This window comes from Podarcis melisellensis (assembly GCF_964234715.1).
Source record: "Podarcis melisellensis genome assembly, chromosome: 3".
Taxonomy (NCBI): domain Eukaryota; kingdom Metazoa; phylum Chordata; class Lepidosauria; order Squamata; family Lacertidae; genus Podarcis; species Podarcis melisellensis.
The window spans coordinates 103,982,932-103,999,182 of record NC_138530.1 but is presented as its reverse complement, the minus strand read 5'-3'; the positions used below and the strand labels follow the sequence as shown (position 1 = coordinate 103,999,182).

The following is a 16,251-nucleotide window of genomic DNA, read 5'->3' as shown; positions in this document are numbered from 1 at the left end:
TCAAAACGGCTCTCCTCACAGATTGGCAAAACAAGATTCTGGTAAGAACTTACTTGTAAAGCTTTTGCATAATCAAGTACTCCATCACCTGCTCCAGAAGGGGTATCATCTACATGATAAATCCTGAAAGGAAAAATAGAAAAAAGGAAATTGGTACCCTCTGAAGTACAGGGATTTTTTTTAGGGCTTGCACTTTACATACTGCACATGATGTTTCGTTTCCCAAATGTGTGTGTGTGTTTTCCTGTGGTTGTTCTTGATGCAGGAGGGTTTTAAAAGTGTGGTTATAGGGTTGAGGAAGGCAAAAGGTTCTGAAGAACCTGTCTGTAAGAATAAAACCCAGAGTGGGGAGTCATTCTGTCTAGAGCACGTCCTCCAGTGCAATCTTGCAAGCAGGAAAATACTACACAGAAGGAGGATTGGATTTTGGAGGTAGTGGGGTGCCAGACTGAAATGAAATATAGCAATTTGATTGAGAGAAATTCTCAAAGCAAAATAATCCAAACTTCCCATTATTATTCCAGGTATGACACAAAAATGTAGGCTTGGGTCCTAAGACAAGTAGATGGGAAACTTTCCTTCTATGAACTCCATTAAGCTAACTTATCTTAGGATCCAATACACAGCATTGTAGAAACAGATAAAAAAGCTGGGCCATGAAAGATCTGAATGACATTAAAGAAGAGAATCCCTTGGTGTAAATAAGGGTCCCAGACGCAGTTACAGTGAATGAGCTATGAAGAATATTTGGCATGCTGAATAAGAGATGTTAGTCCCTTCCTGCCTGGGATATAAAGGTAAAGGGACCCCTGACCATTAGGTCCAGTCGTAGCCAACTCTGGGGTTGCGGCATTCATCTCACTTTATTGGCCGAGGGAGCCGGTGTGCAGCTTCCGGGTCATGTGGCCGGCATGACTAAGTCGCTTCTGGCAAACCAGAGCAGCACACGGAAACGGCGTTTACCTTCTCGCCGGAGTGGTACCTATTTATCTACTTGCGTTTTGACGTGCTTTTGAACTGCTAGGTTGGCAGGAACACGGACCAAGCAACAGGAGCTCACCCCGTCGAGGGGATTCGAACCGCCAACCTTCTGATCGGCAAGTCCTAGGCTCTGTGGTTTAACCCACAGCGCCACCCGCGTCCCACTGCTTGGGATACAGGCAGATATTATTTACAAATTAATTATTCACAAAGCAACTATTTTATGAATCTGCTTGCAAATCAAATGTCACAGAGATCATGCTAGGAGTTAAACAACATAGCACAGGAAAAGAAGCTGCAAAATCGAAGTACAAACCTCTCTTTGCCCTCTTTTCTAGTTCGTGCCACCTGATTAATTTCCATTGCAGTGAGCTTCTTGTCCACGCGATACTGCCAGATATAAAATGCTTCCTTTGAAGCTGCAATCACCTGGGTTTTGGTCATGATAACGAACAGTGGTGCTATTATAAAATCCAAACAAGAAGCACAAATTGAATAGGTCCGTTGAATGGTGCAATCTTATTTAGACCAAGATAAGAAGTAGGTTGCGTACATGAGCAGCCAATATGCAGGTAGTCAACCTGAAGGTGGTGGTGTAGTAAAACTCCCATCAGCCTCAGCAAGCAGGGCCAATGGTCAGAGATGACGGGAGCTGTAGTCCGGAAACAACTGAAACTGGCTACCCTTGGGTGTCATTGTCAGGTATAAGAAAAACAACACAAATCTCATGGCCTGGTTCAAAGATCTATATGTGCTGAACACAAAATGTGCAGGGAATTTCCAGAGAATAGGTGCTGGCACACTCAAGTATACATTTCTTATTTATTTCATAATACATGTGCTTCCTATAGTTAATTGTCTTTAAAAACTTTGATTTTAGAATTATCATTAGATCCATTTCGATTCCCCTACTTGTTTTGTATTCATTATGCTGTTAATTTTACAAAACAATGCATTCCTAATAATGGAAAGTTTTCGGCAGAAAATGGTAGCAGTGGAAATCTCCACCCCACTTCACTGGATTTGGGGCACAAAGTCTATGGAGAGTCTATGGTCTTCCTAGATGTTGTTGGACTGCAACTCCCAGAATCCCTGATCCCTGGCCATGCTAGCTGGGACTGATGGGAGCTGTAGTCAAATGGCATCCGGAGAGCCACATATCCCCCATTCCATTACAGCGTGTATGCTTTTTGGGAGGAACAATGGGCTATAAATTATCTAATAATAATAAATGACAGCAACAAAAACAAATGACAGGTAAGATCAATGATACTACAGTAAGTAACAAGATACTCTGAAGTGTGATTCTTTCTATTGTGCTGCTCTAACATCTACCACCAACTATAAACAGTGCAATCAACAATCTCTGTTGAGCTTTATCTACCTGTCGTTTTGATAGTTTAATATCTATGGCAGAAATAACCAATGAGCAATAGAACACTGAAATTGAGAAACGTTAAGTGGGAACTATGCTTCTACTCTGCCTACCAAACTCTGTTGTTAGAAGCAGCTAGTATGGTAAATACATTTTAAAAGCCTCCCATTGAAAACTGTCAAATATTAGCCTTTGATGAACCTGCATGCAAATGCATAATTAAAAATAATTGGAACTTGATAAGGAAAGGCAGTTGCAAATTGGGCTCAAGTACTTGACTGGAACCTGGAAATTAAACAGTTTTTGAAGATTGGAATTGCATGAATAAAGTGTGCCTGCTTTAGTGACATTTGCAAAAGCCAGAACGATTCACAATATACCTAATAAAACAGCAGATGCGTGGGTCCTTTGAAAAATGACCGTGATCGGCACTTTTGAAAAGAGCAAATATGTTTATATCACATGCACAGATGTTCCGATGTGGTGTGGGAATGGGGAACCTGTGGCCTTCCAGATGTTGTTGGACTCCAACTCACATCAGCCTCAGACAGAATGACTATGAAGTTTCATGCATATCAGTTAATATCTTGATCCTGCTCTACTGAACTGAAATTTCAGCTTTCATGACATAGGAAAATGGCCAAGTAAACAGCTATTTTTGTGGAGGAGGGTCAATATATTAACTGATATGCATGAAATTTCAGATATAGCTATATAATCCGTAGTGTAGTAAGATAAAACTTTTGGAGCAGGCATTTTCAAAAAAACACCCAATGCTTTTCAGTGGAGCAGCGTCAAGATATTAACTCAGGGGTCAGCAAACTTTTTCAGAAGGGGGCCAGTCCACTGCCCATCAGACCTTGTGGGGGGCTGGACTATATTTTTTGGGGGAAATGAACGAATTCCTATGTCCCACAAATAACCCAATGATGAATTTTAAATAAAAGCACACATTCTACTCATGTAAAAACACGCTGACTCCTGGACCATCTGCGGGCCGGATTTAGAAGGCGATTGGGCCGAATCCGGCCCCCAGGCCTTAGTTTGCCTACCCATGTATTAACTGATATGCATGAAATTTCAGATATAGCTATATAATCCCTAGTGTAGTAAGTTAAGACCTTTGGAGCAGGCTTTTTTTTTTTTAAGGTTTTTTATGAACCGCCCCATTGGGCAACCTTTTGGAACAGCATGGAAGCTGGTGCTGGTGGGAATCACAAAATCACCGCTATCCACATTCTGGTAACAGAAGCACTTCTGGATCAAATTGCCTTTGTCTGCACTGGACAGCACTGGCTACAAATCACTATGCTTTGTCCATAAAATAGCAGCTTAAAATCCCATTCCTACCTGATGCAGCTGGCATTCTGAACAGAAATATCAATTAACAAGGAACTGGATCTAGACTAAACACGAGCACAGTTCCACTTATGGGATGCTCCCATGGGCAGAAGGTGGGATCCCCCCCGAAACCCCCCATAAAGGCTGAAGGATGCCCTATAACAGTGTGGGAGGTAGTGGAGGGAGGGGGCTTCCTGGGGAATTTTTGTGTGTGAAAATCACCTCCCTCCCTTCCGCTGAATGAGAATCCCTTCTGCAATCAAAGGGAACAACATATGTCTGTATCCAGCCCACAGTCACTTTTGCAATTAGTTTCAAAAGAAGTGGACGTAGTAAGCCATACTAAAATGGCAGTAGTAGGTAGACCTACTTCTGTCACAGTTTGCTAACATTTCAAGACACTAAACAGCAAAGAGTTTGCCAGCTCTGTCACATAAGTAGTAGTAGTTAGCCATTTTGGATTGCCATTGCATTGGATTGCCCCAAAATGATTTGGGGCAAAGGCTCAAGAGGTATAATGAATACAATAAAACTCTGAACATCTGCTTACCAATGTCAATATATTTTGGATCCAGAGGAGTACCAATGGAATTGCAGAGAACAAGTACATACTATGGAAAAATATAAACACATAACTGTCAAAGCAAAACATGTAATCCACTATGTTTGGCAACTCAAATTATATTGAACCCAGCTTATATATTATTATTTAAATCTGTATCCTCCCAAAGGAGCCCATATAGATTAGGTAAGGAAATACATCCAAGATTTATGATTGCATAACAAGTTAATATAATATTTTAAAATCATTTTTAAGGAGAAAAGCAAGGAACAAGAACTCATGTTTCATTAGTATCAAGCTAAATTCCTTTCAACTAAAACCACCACCACAACAAGGAAACCACCCCTTTGCAACAAAATGCCACTGCTTATGAAAGGGCAAAGCACAAAATATTATGTTAGAAAGCACTACTGAATCCCTTTGACTAATCAATGAGTTGGGTCTAGATTACTTGAACTTGGATCCCATTGAAATCAATATGAAAAGTTCGTCACAACTAAGTAAAATTCATGTCGTCTGTTCAGTGAGGTTTCTGAACCCAATATAGTATTTGGGGGGCGTATATGTCATTCAAAGAAGGTCAAATATACTATCACTCTCTGTGAAACAGCACGGATCTAAAGGGGCAGTTCCAGAAATTATAATTCAATGTAATGGGTTCTGATTACATATACCTAAATGGTAAATCATATCATACCCATATAAGCCACCCATTAAAGCAGCATATAAAAGAATTGCTTTACCATTGCACCAAGAGAGTCAGTTTCATGCTCCTCCTTTGTAAGCATTGTACAAGAGATATGGGAAATAATTAATTCCTTTGGCATATAAAAGAATACCAATTAAACTAAGTATATTGTATGTAACAGCGAAAAGAAAAAGCAAGGCTGTTGGATTTCTTCCATACAGATAGGCTTCCAAATTATCAACAGTGATGTAGAAAAAATTACTTGCACCTTAGCATTTTGCTCTATGTCCTTCCCAGTGCTTTTTTTCCTGGAGGGACACAGGGGTATACATACCACTAAACATTTTGTGAATCTTCGTACTTTTGTCCATCTGCTGTATTTATTCCCCCCCCCCCCATTTGAACTATAAAATTGTGATATTCTTGAGTCAAAATGAGAGCACCTGTAAACATTTTAAGAAAAAAGCACTGGCCCTTCCTAACTGCATCTCATTTCAAAAAGAGATCTGTAAGCTTCCCTGTACCAACATCAGAAGTTGAAAGGATCAGCGCAGGAAAGCTTGCAAAGCATAGGGCTGGCAACACGCCTTGCATTGTGGTTCTCGTTCTTGAGAACTCTGTACAAGGGACTGTGACTGGTGGGTTGGACAATGAATTGGGGGCCAAAAACATTCCCCACCTGTTTTGAAAATAAGCCTGCTGACAGGGTTTTACTGTTGTTTATTTTATGTTCTAGGCAGAATTTCCTGATGTTGTTGATACTTTAGAAATAACAACAACAACAACAATCAGTGCTTTGAAGATCTACATGCAGCAGAGCTTTCAACTACAGCTTCTAACTCGTTCTTGCCACAAGGATAATGTTAAATTCCTTTGTCTTTGAAGGGAACTGAAATGGTAACGAGTGGACCATCTATCAGGGCACTGCAAACAAATTAACTGTTCCATTTTCTAATTCAAAGTGAATCAGCAAGAGTTATAAGGTAACTAGGGATACCTGAAGTTGATTTTCATCGGCTTTGGTTGCCAAAATGCAGAAGTCTCCACAGGTTGTAATGGAAATCAGACTCTTGACATATTTCAAATACTTTTCATTGTTTTTTATGTCCCAGAAGACCACACAGTACTCTGGACGATCAGGTCGGGTATATGCGTAAACCACTGTATTAGTGCAATAACCCCACTGTCAACAAAGAAAACTTTATTCGTTATTCATAGTAGAGAGTAACATATAAAAACATCATTCATAGTGTAGAGCAGGGTTTCCCAAACTTGGGTTCCCAGACTTTTTTGAGGACTACAATTCCCATCATCCCTGACCACTGCTCCTGCTAGCTAGGGATGATGGGAGTTGTAGTCCAAAAACAGCTGGAGACCCAGGTTTGGGAAACCCTGGTATAGAGTAACATATAGAAAATATAATGTAGAGACCTTCCACTCACCATTACTATTCTCCTCAAGAGAATATAACTAACTCTAATGGACATGGTGAAAAGCTGCTGTTATAATGGTAATTATTTTTCTATATCAATTTCTATACTGCCCTTCATTCAAAGTTCACTTGGCAGTTTACAATACAAAAGCACAAAAATACATACCACAATAACAAAAAAAACAACCAATTACACCCCACCCACCTCAGTTTAAAAGGCCATAGGTTGCTTAATTAACCAAAAGGCTGGGAAGAGGAAGAAGAAGAAGAAGAGGAGGAGGAGGAGGAGTTTGGATTTGATATCCCACTTTATCACCTCCCAAAGGAGTCTCAAAGCAGCTAACATTCTCCTTTCCCTTCTTCCCCCACAACAAACACTCTGTGAGGTGAGTGGGGCTGAGAGACTTCAGAGAAGTATGACTAGCCCAAGGTCACCCAGCAGCTGCATGTGGAGGAGCGGGGAATTGAACCCAGTTCACTAGATTACGAGTCCACCGCTCTTAACCACTACACCACACTGGGAGAAGAGGAATGTTCTTGCCTGGCACCTAAAGATATGTAACAAGGGTGGCAGGCGAGCCTCTCTGGAGAGATCATTCCACAATCGTGGAACCACTTCAGAAAAAACCCATCCTCATGTTGCCACTCTCTGGACTTCTCATGGAAGAGGCACATGAAGAAGGGCCTCAGACGGGGAGAGGTGGTCTCTGAGGTGTTGTGATATCCCAAAGAGATGATTCATTTTAATCTCATAATTCTAGGCTTCTCTTTCAGTAGTGCTTGCAAATGGGGCTGTAAGCCTTCCAGTGAAAGTGGCATTCTGCAGCTACTTACCTTATAGTCTGGCCGGATATTTGCAAAATAAATGCATTGGTCAACGGCTAGCGATATTTTTAAGCCTCCTCCTTCCCAAGACAGAGCTGAAACTTGTTTGCCTGGAACCTTCAGGGTACGCAAATGCTGAAACGACACCATCCATTCATTGGTTACATGGTATCTGCAGGACTTCCAATTGGGGCATAACTGAATATACTGCACAATATATTTTGCAGGTATGACTGGAAGAAAGGTGTACATGAACTCAAGAAGGCCTGGGCCTTCTTGCCAATCTAATAGGATGCCTTGAGAGAGGTAATTTGTGTGGAATATGGGTATAACTGTGATAAAGAGCTTGGCATCCCCCCCTTTCCTTTTTGTTTTCTCTTTTCTCCTCTTCTTTTTTTGGCTTCTATCTCTCTCTCTCTCTTAGCTTAGTTTGGCTTTTATTGTTTATTATGTTGAAAACTTTCAATAAAAAAGTGATTGCGTAAAGAGAGAGGTAATTTCTGATACTGTATCTCCTGAAATTAAATTCTTAAAAAACAGGAACAAGCAACATTTATGGAGAGGGCTAATATTTAATTTTTGCCAACCGGATGAAATAGGAAAATGAAATAAATGCTTTTACCTCACCAAATGGAGAGTAGAACTGTACCACGTTTATATCTTTATCTTGTCCAGCTATTTTCTGGAAGCCTGCAATAGCCAGGACATTTCCACAGTGGTTCCACTGGAGAGTCACGACATTCAGAGCAGCGTCAATTAAGACAGGATCTGGTGGTTATAAGTTTGGAAAAGAAATGTTACAGACACGAGCTCTTACAAATAGCTTATCTGAAAAAGGATCTGAGTTACATTGCCCTCCAGCAAGACCTCCAAGCCTTAAATTCACAGTGCTTCTTTCAATGAGTAACAGGAAGTTGTGCTTACTTTGATCATTCTCATGTCTCATTATTTGGCATCGTCCATTGTCAAAACAAATAGCAAGGCACGGACAATCTGGCTCAACGTAGCCCTCCGTTCCAGGGTACCAGTGGATTCCAGCAATACTGAATGCTCCAGTTACATTCACCAAACAGTTCATCTTCATTTTCATCTAAAGTGACCATTTAACATATGTAAGAATGAACTTGACAAAACTATCACCAGTGGCTTAAACAGATGTGCAGGTTGACGCTGTGCAAGTTTATTTGAAAGAAAGACCCACTGCATTGAATTGGTTTTACTCCCAAGTAAGTTTGCTGAATGGAAGAACCAATCTTAGCTTAAATATAAACCAATGCAAACCAAGATACTTTTTTCAAAAGTGAAGTACATAAACAAATGAAAGAATAAATAGGCAGCTAACTCTGGCTGCAATCCACATATCAATTAAGTCAAAGTGTTGGCATTCTGTCCAAGTTAATAGCACTGGCTTCAGTTAAATCACCTTCATTGGTTGCTGTAACCAGCTGCCTCTGTATTTGTGCTCTATTAAACACCATTACATGCTCCTGTTTTCAATTCCTGCGGTGACTGCAGAACAGTTTTTAAGCACGTCATTACAGAAGGATAAGCACTAGTGACTTTATGCAGCACCAGTGTAGATCAGGCAGAAAAAAATCTTCCCTACTGCAAGATCAACCAGACAGTTAAGGCACCCAATAGATTATACTTCTTACACTTCTGAACTTACCATAAAAGTCCCATTCTTGTCATAAATGTGTATTTCACCATTTGCCATCCCAAAGAGTAGAGTCCTGCCATCTGGAGACCATGCAACATGATGGAGCTGTACTTTCAAATCCTTTCCCCAAATGCGATTCCCTTTTAAGAGAAAATACGTTCAACACAGCCTACAACTAAAATTTATGCCACTTAAAATACTAAAGGATCGCTACTGCAAAAGTTCAAATGATGAATGTTAACTCATGCACACATACACAGCAAAAGAGAGAGAGAGAGAGAGAGAGAGAGAGAGAGAGAGAGAGAGAAGAGAGAGAGAGAGAGAGAGAGAGAGAGAGAGAGAGAGAGAGAGAGAGAGAGAGGTGTATTCTTCTCTCTTTTCTATTGTTATATAAACAATCCATGAACACAGTTCTGTTCCATTCATGGAATCAAAATGAGAATCTAAACCATTGTAAACATGACAGTATGGCTTTACTATGCTTTTGATAGTATATGTGTTCAACCATTAGCAGGCTATATACACAAGTCTAATTGCATATCATCATACATTCCAATAAATCTACTTGACATATTAAAAAGATTACTGTATTCATGTATTAAAATTATTGGGTAAGCTGACATACAGGCATATCCTAATTTCAATTGCTGCTTATATAGTATTCCCCAAACAAAGAATATGCTTTTATCTCAGGGAATTTAAGTCAATTTTTATTAGCTTTCATTTTCATATGTAAAAATGTAGAAATACAGAGCACAAAAACCTAATGGGTAAGTTCTAAAGTAGCACAAACAGGAATCCACTCTTGCAGTGGGTCTTCTCCTCCTTCCCCCTGTGTCTGTTGAAAATCTGCTTCAAATTCCAGATTTGGGGGGCACATGGGGGAAGGAAGGAGGAGAGAGACCTAAAGTACCAATGTACAAGGGGGCAGATATCACTGGCTGTCACTCCCATATCTCTGTGGTCAGATATCATAAACACAGCAGTTGCAAATTGAAAAGGAGAACAATAAGATTTTGGCAAACAAAAATATTATTTTCAGGAGTCACAATTCTATTAAAGCAAATTTAGTCAAATGCAAATTCATCTGCAATGTTTGTGAATCATATTCACTGCAAACAATGCTATAAGAGTCTTTTATTTAGTACAGGAGATACTTTACCATCCACAGAACCAACAATTACAGCACCGTCTTCATATATAATGCAAATTTTTTGTCCATCAGCATTCCATCTCATACTTCGAACAACAGATTTATTTCTGTTGTTGATCATTTCCTCATACCAAGAACCTAAAGCCAAAGAATAAACGTTCAGCTACACCTTCAACACTGCTTTACTTCATCTGAACTATTAGAAGTAAACCAGTTGGAATTATCTGCCAAAAACATTGTACATTACGTGGGTAGCATGTTAAATCATAGTAAGAAATATTTTAAAATAATTTACTAATGAATAAAAAATAATGACTTAAATCTGTGGTTATTTCATGATTGACAGCTTATTTGACATCTGAAGGCAACCCTGTATTGGGAAGTTTTTAATGTTTGATGTTTTATCATGTTTCTATCAATGTTTTATCATGTTTTTAATATTCTGTTGTGAGCCGCCCAGAGTGGCTGGGGCAGATGGGTGGCATACAAATAATAGAATTACCATTATTATTATTATTATTATTATTATTATTATTATTATTATTATTATTATTATCATCCCCCCACAGCCCCCCCCCCATATTTATAGGGAAGAAGATAAGAAATGATTGGTAGACTATTTTTAATTGGAGGGGAAAGAGCTAATAATTTTCTATGGAAAAGACGGTTTTAGCGCTCTAAATTTCAAACTGACTTTATTAAAAATCACAAGCTTCCAATGAATTTAAGAAAGCTTAATCCATGAAACAATAAAATCTAAGCAAATCAGCTGCTGTGATTATACATGATGCCAGCAAACAGCTCTACTACACATGGCAACCTGTCAGAACAAAACACATGTAGGCTAAAAGGCAGATATGCTGTTGGTGAGAAGAGGGGCAAAAAGGCAAGAAGTAAACTTAAGAATAAATCCAGCAGCCCTGTGCTCTTTATTGGTGGCTAAGTGACTGGCTTTACAGCACTGGAAGGAGTGGACAGCTCCCTCCAGTAGCTCATTGGCTGGAGGAACTTCCTTTATTGCAGCATATGGAAGAGCTACTTTCTCTGTGGAGGGGCAAAGAGCACAACTATTCTGAGATCTGGGACCCCTTTTTAGAGTTATGGGCTCTCCCTGAGTCTTGCCCTTCCCTTCCCTTCCCAAACACATATATGTGCCTGACTTTGCAAAATTGTATTGTGAATTGACTTGCTTTCCTTCTTTGAGCTGTTATGGAAAAACTTACAACTCAATATTATTGTTTTTTTTTAAAGAATAAATTGATTAAGGTAAGCATTTAGAACAATTTTTAAAATCATTAAATAATGCTATTCGCGGCTTTGTAACCAGCAATTAAAAACCTGGAAAAGCATTGTATAAATCTCAAAGGCATCTATTATTTGCGATTTCACAAAGGCACAATAAAGACTTGAGATACCACAGTGATATTACTGCCAATCTCCAACAAATCCTCTACCTTTATACAGCATCCACACAATAATAAGTCCATGCTCATCACTGCTAGTTAATTTCTGATACTGTTCATTCCAAGTCACTACTTGCACAGCACCTAGAAAATTATAGAGGAGTATATTATTGGATCACAACAATATTGTTAATAACACACAATTAAAATGTTATTAATTCATAAAAATCCATTATCCAGAAACATCAGTCATAATAATATAACAGTATTTGTGAGCTCATAAATAACAAAGCAATATAGGGCATAATGAAGAAATAAAGTATAACTTGGATCCAGTGGAGTTATTCCATTCACTGAATATGTTATTTTTTTTAATGCAAGGGCCTTTGATACAACAAGGGTTCCTAGAAATGAAAAGGAGAAAATATTTACCAATTTTCCTTCCCACTAGAGCTCCAAACACCTCTACCTATATTGGTCCAAGGAGATATGTCACGTCTTTGAGCATATTTTTGGGGATGTATGGGAAATCTGGAATTCACCTTCTCCCTTGTCCACTCACAAGAGTCTTTGCTAGATTCAAGACCTTTACATGATGCTTTTCACTTATTTTTCCCTTTGCATAATTTTAACATGTTAATCTTCTATACCACTTTGGCATGCTGAAATGATAAGCAATTTATATATACACCTAATAAATGTGAAATTGCAGGTGGAAAGGGGTGTATTGGAGGGACAAAGACTACAAACCTAGTGATATATTTAATGTAATATTTTAATAAAAATAAATTGATGCAGGCAATTACATCTTTTAAATCTTGAAGAACTGTGGCTGATATTTGCCTTTGCTTATCTAACAATGTACCCCATCTAAACTGAAAACATGATGTCGAAAATGTACCGCACATATATTTTTACTTCATTTGCAATAATTTCACATGCAGTAGCAGATGCCAAACAATGAACTCTAATGTTTGTTTTCTTGCATAAATGAATTAATAGAGAAAAAATATCAATGGAAAGTGCATCGGTTTCTGAACACCTTATTCAGCGGGCAATTTTAAACTAGTCTATAATGAATGCATATTAAATACAGGATCATAATGACTCTCACCAGTGTGACCTTCCAGTGTTTGATTCATTGAGAGATTACTAGGTGCTGCAAGCCCCTTTGCTTTGGATTCATCTAAAAAAGAAGTTTAAATATCATTTTAAAACAAAGGTTGGAATCCTAAATTATTCTCCCTGTAGCACAAAGCCTCTGCAGTTCTTAACAACATATTCACATATACTCAGGGGTCCCCAACCATCAGATACAGGGATGGAGAACTCTGCAAAATGTGGAGGAAAGGTGGACTAAAGTCTAATTCCTTAGAGCTCCTCCATGGCTTGCCTGGGCTGCCCACCCATCTCCTTCTCGTTTCCCTTCTCCCCACCCTCCATCCCATCAATATGTACAATTCCACTTCACCAAACCTATCCACAGTCCCCTTAGAGCATGGGTAGGCAAACTATGGTCCGGGGGCCGGATCCGGCCCAATCGCCTTCTAAATCCGGCCCGCAGAAGGTCCAGGAATCAGCGTGTTTTTACATGAGTAGAATGTGTGCTTTTATTTAAAATGCATCTCTGGGTTATTTGCGGGGCATAGGAATTCGTTCATCCCCCCCCAAAAAAAAATATAGTCCGGCCCCCCACAAGGTCTGAGGGACAGTGGACCGGCCCCCTGCTGAAATAGTTTGCTGACCCCTGCCTTAGAGCCTCACAAAACTTCCCCCATGGACCCACTTTCTGCATGTTTGTATAGGATTCCCTAGTGTTCGCATCACAGGACCAGAAAAATGGTTGACTGCACTCATCCGTATGCCTTTCACGCAATGAAAATGTCAGATCAGATTGAGTGCGTTGCACTGTGGCAGCAAAACATCAAGGGCATTGCACTGCTACAATAAATCAGGATAGTGTGACAACATTGGCACCAGTCATGTGGCCATATAGGGAGCAAGTTAACAGACCAGCTACAGAGCTAAAGAGAGACAATCATATGCCACCACAGAATGGGAACCAGATTGTACTGATGCAATGCTAGTAAATGTTTTCAAATATCTGATAGGCACAACAGAAGTGTCACTTACCTGTTTTTGTCTCCAATTTTAAAACTTTCAGCAGACCATCTTCTCCCCCACATGCTATATAGCCCTGGTCCTTGCTCCAAGAAATAGATCTTAGCCGAACATTGCCAGGAATTGTGATCTGAAAGGAAGATGGTTTCGTAATGGAAATGGAAACCAAGTTCAAAATTGCTGACCTCAAAATATGGACCGGTTGCGCGTCATTAATTCAAAGCGCATACACCCCATCCCTGGCAAGAATCCTGGGACAGTAGTTACCTTTTTGCAGTGCCACAATTTCCAGCAACCTTAACAAACAACAATTCCCATTCTTGGAGGGTGGGGTGCTTTAAATGTATGGTATGATGCACATCGCTTCTCCAGTGTACAAGGTAATACAGTCGTACCTTGGATCTCAAATGCCTTGGCTCCTGAACAAATCAGCTTCTGAACGATCGAAACTTGGAAGTGAGTTTTCCAGTTTTCGAATGATTTTCAGAAGCTGAACATCCAACGCGGCTTCTGATTGGCTGCAGGAGCTTCCTGCAGCCAATGGGAAGCCGTGCTTTGGTTTCCAAACGGATTCCGTTTCCGGAACGGATTCCGTTCGATTTCCAAGGTACAACTGTATAAGCAAAAGACAGGCCCCTGCCTCAAAGAGCTTTATAAACTGTAAGAAGTTCTTTTCAGGCTATACGACTGAAATGAAAAGGTTTTTGGGGCAACATGGGGGTCAAACAGAGGAGAAAAGAACACCAAAAGCGGTAAAAAAAAAAACTATTGAAAGCTTCAAAAGTTGCTCCAGTATCAGAAAGGTTTGCTGTATTAGTTAATGGGCCAGAGGGAATAGCTGACACAGTCTGGAGGAATTAAATGAGGTGGGGATTTGTTGTTGTTGTTTTTTGACACAGCAGACCCTCCAAGTGTCCCTATTTTCCAGGGACAGCCCTGAATTTACAGAAGCTGTCCCAGTTCCTGATTTGATCCTGGAATGTCCCACTTTTTCATAAGTGGTCCTTATTTTCATCAGAGAAATACTGGAGGATATGGAGTTATGCATACATTCATCCGTCCCCTGAAGCCAAAGAGATAAGTACTGTAACTCTGTTTTAGAAGACATCTGAAGGCTTTTTATTTTTATATGTTGGGAACCACCTGGAGTGGCTGGGACAAGCCACTCAGATGGGTGGGGTATAAATATAATTATTATTATTGAATATGATGTCTTTATTTTCATCAGAGAAATGTTGGAGGGTATGACAGCGAGGTAACAATATTCACCATGAGGATCAATGGCGCTGAGCACCTTTCATAAAAACAACAAACAATTTAACTGTGTAAAAAAAATAAGCGATCTTATTGTGGTTGTGTCTCGCTTTCCTCCTGGCCTGTGCTTCTCAATGTGGGGCACATGCCCTACAGGGGGCAATTTGATTTGGGGAGGGGGCAATTCGAGAATGTGTTATTAACAGTTAATGTAGGAGTTCACTTTTTGAATAATAAAAATTATATGTCACAGAGTGGAGGCATCAGGATTTTAGAGATGCTTAGGTGGGGCATGGCCCAAAAAAGGTTAGGAACCACTACTCCTGGCGTGCACATTCAGACGTTCCCAACCAGGGCTTCCCAAACCTGGGTTCTCCAGCTGTTTTCGGGCTACAACTCCCATCATGCCTAGGATTGGGACTGCAGTCCGAAAACAAGTTTGGGGACCTACACGCAACTCGCGTCTAAACCCTCGGACGACGAAAACGCGCGGCGGACGTCACGTGTGAGGCGCTCAGACACGTGTCCTCTACCACCAACAAACGAGCATCTCTTCCGGCTGCAATCCGAAAACAACAACACGCGCAGGCGAGGGAAAGCAGTGATGGTGGCAAAGGGGAGGGTCGTGGTCGGGGGTAAAAAAAAGCACTTTTTAGGAGGAAAGTGAACTTTTAGAGCATGCGCCATGCGCCCCCCGAAGGTCCGGAGGGTGTTTGTGTGATTTCAAGGCAGCCCCGCTTTAACCCCCCCCCCGCCCAAATTTAGCCGCCCCCCCCAAAAAAAATCACACGAAAGCCTTTACCTTCTTGCTCAGGTAGACAAACATCCTGCCGAGCGTCTTCTTCCTATCGATTCACACGCGCGCTGTCGCCGCCGTCTCCATGGCAACAGAGGCCTAGCGCCTCCTGGCTCGCCTTAGCAACCCGCCGCCGTCGTTGTCGCCGCCTGGGAAGAAAAGCTTCCGGGTCAGAAGAGAAATGAAAGGAAATAAAGTTTAAGAACAACAGCAAGAAAAAGGAAAGGAAAGCCAAGTCTCCCGCGGCATTTCAAGCCTTGTCCACGCTTCGCCTTCGCCTATTCCGCGGCTTCGTACGCGCTGCGGCAAAGCAACAACAAACCCAAAAAATCGTCATTGCTCCTCCATAACCCGCGACTGTTTTGCTCCCTGGTTTCCCTAATAATAATAATAACAATAACACCGATGCATTGTTTATATGCCGCCCATCTGACTGAGTTAACTCTTCTTTTTTAAATATATACATATATATATAGTCCATATATTTAAAGCTATGGGGTGTGTGTGTGTGTGTGTGTGTGTGTGTATATATATATATATATATATATATATATATATATGCAGGTTTTGGTGTCCTCGGGTGTCTTCCCGTGTAAAAGTTGGGGTGTCTAGGCGACGTTTCGACGAGGTCTCACTCGTCATCTTCAGGCTGGTGCTTTC

General features: G+C 40.5%; 1 protein-coding gene across 2 annotated transcripts in view; it reads right to left on the bottom strand.

Annotated features, from left to right (window-relative positions):
* Positions 1 to 16,011, bottom strand: part of WDR35 (WD repeat domain 35) — a 37,070-nt gene extending 21,059 nt beyond the window's left edge. The window contains exons 1-14 of one of the 2 annotated variants that reach the window (XM_081906046.1): positions 15,598 to 16,011; positions 13,554 to 13,671; positions 12,535 to 12,606; positions 11,472 to 11,564; positions 10,027 to 10,155; positions 8,874 to 9,004; positions 8,129 to 8,294; positions 7,827 to 7,972; positions 7,214 to 7,339; positions 5,945 to 6,130; positions 5,003 to 5,035; positions 4,248 to 4,308; positions 1,298 to 1,442; positions 54 to 123 (exon numbers count right to left, since the gene is read on the bottom strand). In XM_081906046.1, the coding sequence (XP_081762172.1) occupies positions 54 to 123; positions 1,298 to 1,442; positions 4,248 to 4,308; positions 5,003 to 5,035; positions 5,945 to 6,130; positions 7,214 to 7,339; positions 7,827 to 7,972; positions 8,129 to 8,294; positions 8,874 to 9,004; positions 10,027 to 10,155; positions 11,472 to 11,564; positions 12,535 to 12,606; positions 13,554 to 13,671; positions 15,598 to 15,621 (1,500 nt within the window). In that variant the 5' untranslated portion in view covers positions 15,622 to 16,011. The remainder of the gene's footprint in view (positions 1 to 53; positions 124 to 1,297; positions 1,443 to 4,247; positions 4,309 to 5,002; positions 5,036 to 5,944; positions 6,131 to 7,213; positions 7,340 to 7,826; positions 7,973 to 8,128; positions 8,295 to 8,873; positions 9,005 to 10,026; positions 10,156 to 11,471; positions 11,565 to 12,534; positions 12,607 to 13,553; positions 13,672 to 15,597) is intronic. The other variant, XM_081906047.1, reaches the window with a different exon arrangement.
* Positions 16,012 to 16,251: the final 240 nt, after the last annotated feature.